General features: G+C 39.0%; 1 protein-coding gene across 1 annotated transcript; it reads right to left on the bottom strand.

The window, feature by feature from the left end:
* Positions 1 to 271: 271 nt before the first annotated feature.
* On the bottom strand, positions 272 to 8260 carry LOC113472230. Its single transcript, XM_026831886.1, has 6 exons — positions 8210 to 8260; positions 5528 to 5671; positions 1502 to 1572; positions 1218 to 1347; positions 354 to 515; positions 272 to 279 (listed from the first exon to the last, which is right to left on the bottom strand). Exons 2-6 carry the CDS (start codon positions 5637 to 5639, stop codon positions 272 to 274), a joined length of 483 nt encoding a protein of 160 aa, XP_026687687.1. The 5' UTR covers positions 5640 to 5671; positions 8210 to 8260.
* Positions 8261 to 8266: the final 6 nt, after the last annotated feature.

Genomic DNA, 8266 nt, shown 5'->3' with positions numbered 1-8266 from the left:
AAGCTTGTTTTCGTGTCGCACCGTATCTATCATTGAGTTGAGGGCTGCAAACAGAGTTCTTTCATTGGACGCTAGTAACGGCGAGTTCCACCGCTTTAAGAAGCTTGTTTTCGTGTCGCACCGTATCTATCATTGAGTTGAGGGCTGCAAACAGAGTTCTTTCATTGGACGCTAATAACGGCGAGTATCCTGCTTGGAACACCAATAGAAACGTCAGCCACTTGACGAAACACATTGAGTGAGACGGCTTGGAATATCCGATAATAATAGTTCAGGAGTCTAGTTTTCAAAAATTCAAGTTACACTGTTCCCCTTAAATCTATTTATCCATATAATTATTTTTTGTACCTTACTTCCTGCTGCGCGTTGTAAAGCTGTTCTGCTAGACATCTTGTCTTTGAAGTTTGAACTTGTCAGTCGATCCCGGAACAATTCCACTTTAAACATGAACTCATCATCGTCTGGGAACTTGTTAAGAATAGTGGTGCATAGTGCGTATCCCAGATTCCAGAAACCTGTGATGTGAGAAAGGTGGCATGAATGAGAAATTTACATATGTTAAGCTGAAGATTTTGTATTTTTCGTCACTAGTTGAACTAGTCAGATGGAATATTGATTGACGAAGCGAGGTCAGTATTTATGTAGATGTACTCAAGTCCTGTACTTGGCTTGACTCCATACACAAAAAGCCCACTTAGAGGCTTAGGTGTAGGGGTAAACGGCCTTAAAGGATGGGTTAAGCTTCTACAAAAATGTATTTGAAAATTCACGTCCTTGAGGACGTAATTGACTAGTTACAAAAAGGTTGAAAAGGTTCTCGACGAAGCGAGGTCAGTATTTAGGTAGATGTACTCAAGTCCTGTACTTGGCTTGACTCCATACACAAAAAGCCCACTTAGAGGCTTAGATGTAGGGGCAAACGGCCTTAAAGGATGGGTTAAGCTTCTACAAAAATGTATTTGAAAATTCACGTCCTTGAGGACGTAATTGACTAGTTACAAAAAGGTTGAAAAGGTTCTCATAAAATACCCGAAATTTATATTGGATTTTGAAGAGGTTTGATAGAGGGAACTGTCTAAGAAGAAGAGCAAACAGGGAGACAGGATAGGAGAAAGCCCGGCGCGCCGTTCCGAGAACACACTTCATCTGTTTAGGATAACATCCGCTCAGGGGCGGAGTTTTTCATAAAATCTTCCACCAGTTACACTTTGTCATACCTGTTTCGTACAATTCATCTGTCATAGTTGACAAAAGGTCCCATCTAGCCTGGCTCAGTTTCAATTCATTGCTTCTCTGATAGAGGTCCGACTGGTTTAACCCATACAAAGCTATTTCAGAGGCTTTCACCAAAGTATCATCCTTTGTCACTCCAAGCTCATGAAATTTGACTGAAATTTTTCAGTGTCCTTTTCAATCTTGGAGTACATTGCTTTGTTACATCAGTGAGTTGAGTGAGGGTTCAAGAGTTGCCCTGGATTAGAGTGCCTATATTTTTTACAACCAAAGTATCATCCTTTGTCACTCCAAGCTCATGGACTTTGACCCGATAAGAAAGCTCCAAGTACTCCTCAACTGTGGAAAATATCCAATGTATTCCAATTTCAAAGGGGTACCTCTACCTAATCTGAAAATTCAACTTAGTGGATTTCAATTCAGTAACCGCTCATAGACCCGCGGATATCTTATTGGTACAGTGCTCAACTGTGGAAAATATCCAGTGTATTCCAATTTCAAAGGGGTACCTAATCTGAAAATTCAACTTAGTGGATTTCAATTCAGTAACCGCTCATAGACCCGGCACCCGGATATCTTATTGGTACAGTGTTTGTTAAGTCTGGCTGGGGGACGTTAAACGGGGAGTATACCAGCCTGAATTTTCCTTGCTAAAGAAATAGCAAAAGTTGAGTGCGAAGGGCATCTCGTAAAATTTGTAACCAAAACCAAATGTCAGCCCAAAGCGATAAACAGAACACTGACTCTCAAGCTGCACTGAAGCATCAATTCCAAACATTTGATTGATCAACATTTATTTCAGTCTGACTTGAGAGGGAGGATTTTTGTTCGTAAAATGGGGTGTTAATCTGTTCTGGGCAATATATGCTGACTGTAGGTAAGCTTTAGAGACCCATTATTATGCGCATCTTTTTGGGCTGTATTGACGAATGTTATCTTGGAATACCCCGTTGAGTCTTATACCATTTCCCTGTACGGAATGAAAAAAAAACTATACGGACAGAGTCGTTAATGAGCAAAATAAATACGCGATGCACGTAGCGTGTTAGGCTCCTATTGGGATTGTGGAGGTATTGTCTTGAGAATCCTATGCAAATCTCACTATGAATGAATAATGATTAGAAGTTTTGATTGACAGTCTCTGTCCCATATATGAGAGAAACGTTACGAAATTTTTCAGTGTCCTTTTCAATCTTGGAGTACATTGCTTTGTTACATCAGTGAGTTGAGTGAGGGTTCAAGAGTTGCCCTGGATTGGAGTGCCTATAGTTTTTACAAGCAGAAATAGCAGAGAACAATCACCAATGAAATCCATTTCAGAAAAAGAAATTGCAGAATTAGGGCCACATTTATAAACAGAACACTGACTCTCAAGCTGCACTGAAGCATCAATTCCAAACATTTGATTGATCAACATTTATTTCAGTCTGACTTGAGAGCGAGGATTTTTGTTCGTGAAATGGGGTGTTAGTCTATTCTAGGCCAATCTGGGCAATATATGCTGACTGTAGGTAAGCTTTAGAGACCCATTATTATTTGCATCTTTTTGGAGAAAAAGAAATTGCAGAATTAGGGCCACATTTATAAACAGAACACTGACTCTCAAGCTGCACTGAAGCATCAATTCCAAACATTTGATGGATCAACATTTATTTCAGTCTGACTTGAGACTCTTGAGAGCGAGGATTTTTGTTCGTAAAATGGGGTGTTAGTCTATTCTGAGCAATATATGCTGACTGTAGGTAAGCTTTAGAGACCCATTATTATTCGCATCTTTTTGGGCTGTATTGACGAATGTTATCTTGGAATACCCCGTTGAGTTTTATCCCATTTCCCTGCCTTTATCACCTAATGTTGGTACGTAAATGGGACTCTTTTGGTTTATGTTTGGAATGAAACCAATCTACCAATCAAAGGATCCGAAATTTTCCCAAGATCTGATACTCCTGTGTTACTTTTGCTGATTACAGACTCTTTTTCGTAATAATGTGTCGTGGAGATATCATTGTTTGCCTACATAGATAATATTATGTGCCTAATATGTGGAAATACCAAACTGAAGCTTAGAAAAATACCTCGAAATAATGAAAATAAACACCTAGGGAAAAAAAATTACATATTATTCTTTTAGCAGGTTGGTAATTTACCTAAGATTCTTTTTTCTTATCACTAGTAGGTAAGTTTATTCAATTTTTTTAATTGTTTGTCAATGTAGTATTTATTACAACAATTAGGTAAATAAATAGAAAATATTTAAATTTATTTCCTAAATTACATATTATTCTTTTAGCAGGTTGGTAATTTACCTAAGATTCTTTTTTCTTATCACTAGTAGGTAAGTTTATTCAATTTTTTTTTAATTGTTTGTCAATGTAGTATTTATTACAACAATTAGGTAAATAAATAGAAAATATTTAAATTTATTTCCCGACCAAATTAAAAAAATAAAATTGCGATTTTTTCCGAAATTTAAAACCTCAAATAAAAACTCGCGTGAAAATAAATTGAAGACACCGATAAAAAAATATGAAACCAACTGGTACCTAGAATGGCGTACTGTATACTGTTTGGTATATAGGCCACCTGAACCGCTCAACTTTTAGACTCACACAGAGTGCAGCACTGTTTATGTGGTCTCCAAGTGAAGTAACGCCGTGCGTGGTTGGTTTCTGGACGGGCGATCGACGCGACCGTGTCACCGTGATGCTATCGGAGTGCACTCGGTCAGTCAGTCTCGTGATTCCTCGTCAAAAGTTCCATTAAAGAGAATGCTTAGTGGACTCGAAAAGTGTATTGGGGACTTTTATGAGGCAAAAAACTGATTTTACGGGTTAATTTCCTATGGGGCACTTTGAGGTTGAACTCCCTGTGTATGGTCTATTTATCAGTCATAAGCCATAATGGACCGATATCAAAGTCCTTATTAAATGGGATATTAATTTATGACCCTTGTATCATGAACGCTATCGCTACCAAACTTTCTTGACTTGGCGGGGCGGAGTTCTCCTCACGATAAAAAAATATGAAACCAACTGGTACCTAGAATGGCGTACTGTATACTGTTTGGTATATAGGCCACCTGAACCGCTCAACTTTTACACTCACACAGAGTGCAGCACTGTTTATGTGGTCTCCAAATGAAGTAACGCCGTGCGTGGTTGGTTTCTGGACGGGCGACCGACGCGACCGTGTCACCGTGATGCTATCGGAGTACACTCGGTCAGTCAGTCTCGTGAGGACAATTGAGGAGTTGGTCTAAATCTCTGCATAGGTACAGTAAAATCAGGTTTTTGCCCCATAAAAGTCCCCAATACACTTTTCGGATCCGCTTGGCATCCTCTCTTATGGAAATTTTGACGGGAAATCGATTGGTGCAACTTTCAAGACTGTCCGACTTACAGTTAACAAGTTCCGGGTTCGAAACTCGGTGAATTCAAGAAAAAATACTGTTTTTGAAAAGGCCTTCAACGGTTTCTGTTGCTCCTGAACCGTGAGTTGGATAGTGTTCAAAGTAGCACGATTCGATTTGACGTGAAAAATCACATAGGAATGACTTTTTAACAGCTCAAAGATCTTTAACAGAAAGCGTTGAAGGCCTTTTCAAAAACAGTATTTTTTCTTGAATTCGCCGAGTCTCGAACCTGTAACTCCTTAACTGTAAGTTGGACAGTCTTGAAAGTTGCTCCAATCGATTCCTCGTCAAAAGTTCCACTAAAGAGAATGCTTAGTGGACTCGAAAAGTGTATTGGGGACTTTTATGGGGCAAAAAACTGATTTTAAGGGTTAATTTCCTATGGGGCACTAGCCATAATGGACCGATATTAAATAGCCATAATGGACCGATATTAAATGGGATATTAATTTATGACCCTTGTATCATGAAACCCAATCGCTACCAAACTTTCTTGACTTGGCGGGGCGGAGTGCTCCTCCCTCAACTGTGGAAAATATCCAGTGTATTCCAATTTCAAAGGGGTACCTAATCTGAAAATTCAACTTAGTGGATTTCAATTCAGTAACCACTCATAGACCCGGATATCTTATTGGTACAGTGTTTGTTAAGTCTGGCTGGGGGACGTTAAACAGGGAGTATACCAGCCTGAATTTTCCTTGCTAAAGAAATAGCAAAAGTTGAGTGCGAAGGGCATCTCGTAAAATTTGTAGCCAAAACCAAATGTCAGCCCAAAGCAATCACCCTAGTTAGGGCTGATTGAGAGACTGACAAAAAACGCCGACCCCGTCTGTACACGGGAAAAGGCGAAGACGAAGAAGAATGGTCTATATCTTATCTTACGTGAAACAAAGTGACTCCTGGCATCCAGCATTTCGTCAAAGGACTTTTCATAGATGTTAGCGTTAACCAATAGTAACCTAGTCAGTCCTCTGACATCCTTGATATCAGGCATAAGGTGATCTTTGTAAACTCCTTCGAATAAATCTGAAAGGAATTGGAATTTTGGGTTAGTTTGGAAACCAAACCATAGTGCAGATTGCTGACAGTGCTAAAAGTTGTGGAAGTTGGTGATTTATCCTGAAGTTCCTAAACAGATAAGGTTCCTGGCCAAAGTCGGTTATTTCACCTCGTCAACGGACTTTCTCCTAAACTGTCTTGCTTAGCTTCCGGGAAGATAGGACCTCTATTGCTACATTTCCGAGGACAGAATCACCAACAATGCCTGACTTGGATCCTGATACCCCCCGGACAACCCAATAAAAAAAAAAAAAAAAAAAAAACTGTAGGTAGGTAGGTATTAGTTTGGTAGTTTTAGTACCTACAAAACCAAAACGGAAATTTCCACGACTGTTTTAACTCGTTTTGTTTGGTACGGCAAATTTAAAATTGTATTTTTGTAGCTTTTAAAAACTTCACACTTTTGACTTCGAATTTCGATGTTCCGCCAAGATAACAAACGTGGTTCCATCATAACGTCTAAAGTCCGCTTAGGCCGGGCCATCTTGACATCCAAGTACATAAAAAATCCACTGCCAAAAAAAAGTACGTAGGTACATAAAATTTATGTACCTCCTTCGCTCCTGTACAACACGTGAACTCGAGTTCAATTTTGTAAACAAAACTCTCCCGGGAACATTCAAAATCTGGAAGTGTGAGGATTCGTGTTCAATGGAGGACTGACATTCATTTTAATTTTACATAAATCACCTAAATAATCATCCCTAACTTCATGTTAAGTGTAGAAATTCGGGTACTTTTTCAGAAGTCACGTCAATGGAAACTTGCTACCTTTATAGATGTCACGAGCAGTGACCAGTGTTATCATAGGGTTAGGTTAAACGAAAAAAGGAGCTTTCACAATGTGTGCAATGACCAGTGTTATAATACGGTTAAGTTAAACACAAAAAGAAGTATTTAAGCATTTCAACGCCGCGTTGGTGCATGTTTTTCATTTCACTTCCTGGTGTTAGCTCTTCGAGTGAACACCGCGTCCTAAATTCCGGAAGTGACTCTCGAGTAGCATTCATATTGGTTCCACAATTTTTACCCCCACTCTTAACGCCAAGTGAACGTCGAGTTAGCGAACAAGACGTTGGAATGAAAAACAGAGCTTTAACATCGATGTCGATTTCTTTTTTATTACAAAGAATTTTGTATTTGTCAGATTTTATATCCACCATCTCTTTTTATTTGCCATTTTCTTCTTCAGCAGTACCTAGATCAAATTTTATCCCGAAAGTCCGGCCCATAATATTTTTGGTGGATGTGCCATTTGCACTTTTACCAGAAAATAAGCTTTTTGATTTTATCTTTGGACAAGGGAACCCAATATCATTCTTCAAGAAAATAAGAAAACAATGGTTTGTAGATAAAATCAGGATAAAATTCAATTCCTCGTCTGGAATTGAATACGTGCCCTACGACTACGTCACCGATGGAGGCGGGTTAGTAGTAAAACTGTTTTCCCATTTTTTTATTTCTTTATTTATTTATTTTATTTTATTTTTTTTATTTTTTTTTTTGTGGTCCCCGTTAGCCTCCAATCCAACGCCTCCTCCCTTCTCTCTCAAGTCTTCCCCAACCTTATCTTTCCATCTCAGTTTTGGTCTGCAGTACACAAATGTACTCCAGTTCAATGCGATTAAAGTTTCTGGACCAACTCCGGTAACGTTTACTTCTCCGCCAAAGTAGACTGCGATAAAATTACCTAACACTTTCATATTTCGCATGTGTTCATATAGGTACCTATTCGTAGAATACGAGTAACACGCATATTAGTGTAAATCAATAAACGACATTGGTAAATAAATTGACAGTAATTGACCAAGAATCAGTCCTGCTGGGTTCCTTGCTTTCTTGGTGTCCCCGTAAGTATGCCTACCGACTATCTTTCCCCCATTAACGTACCTATTTTTCCCTCATAATTTTTACCCCCACTCTTAACGCCAAGTGAACGTCGAGTTAGCGAACAAGACGTTGGAATGAAAAACAGAGCTTTAACATCGATGTCGAATGACGCAGTATATAGACGTAGCTTAACGTGTTTCTATTGTGGTCTTTCCAGGCTGTCAAAGAGAGAGTTTTCAATCTGCCCAAAAACTCTGGAATCGGGCCTAGAAGAGTGTTCATTTTAAATTTTGAATAGGTACCTACATACCTATGACATAAATATATCAGGCATAAGGTGATCTTTGTAAACTCCTTCGAATAAATCTGAAAGGAATTGGAATTTTGGGTTAGTTTGGAAACCAAACCATATTGCAGATTGCTGACAGTGCTAAAAGTTGTGGAAGTTGGTAATTTATCCTGAAGTTCCTAAACAGATAAGGTTCCTGGCCAAAGTTGGTTATTTCATCTCGTCAACGGACTTTCTCCTATACTGTCTTGCTTATCTCTTAGCTTCCGGGAAGATAGGACCTCTATTGTTACATTTCCGAGGACAGAATCACCAACAACGCGTGACTCCTGGATCCAGATACCCCCCTGTCAAAACCTCTTTAACTTTAAAATAATAACTCTTACCTTTGTGTTCCTTCGATCTGTCCAAGAAATCCTGTTTGAATTTCGGCCAATACCTCG

This window comes from Diaphorina citri, unplaced genomic scaffold, assembly GCF_000475195.1.
Source record: "Diaphorina citri unplaced genomic scaffold, Diaci psyllid genome assembly version 1.1 scaffold4382, whole genome shotgun sequence".
In the NCBI taxonomy this organism is placed as follows: domain Eukaryota; kingdom Metazoa; phylum Arthropoda; class Insecta; order Hemiptera; family Psyllidae; genus Diaphorina; species Diaphorina citri.
Note: the sequence above shows the minus strand (reverse complement) of the source record. Positions and strands in the feature narration are given on the sequence as shown.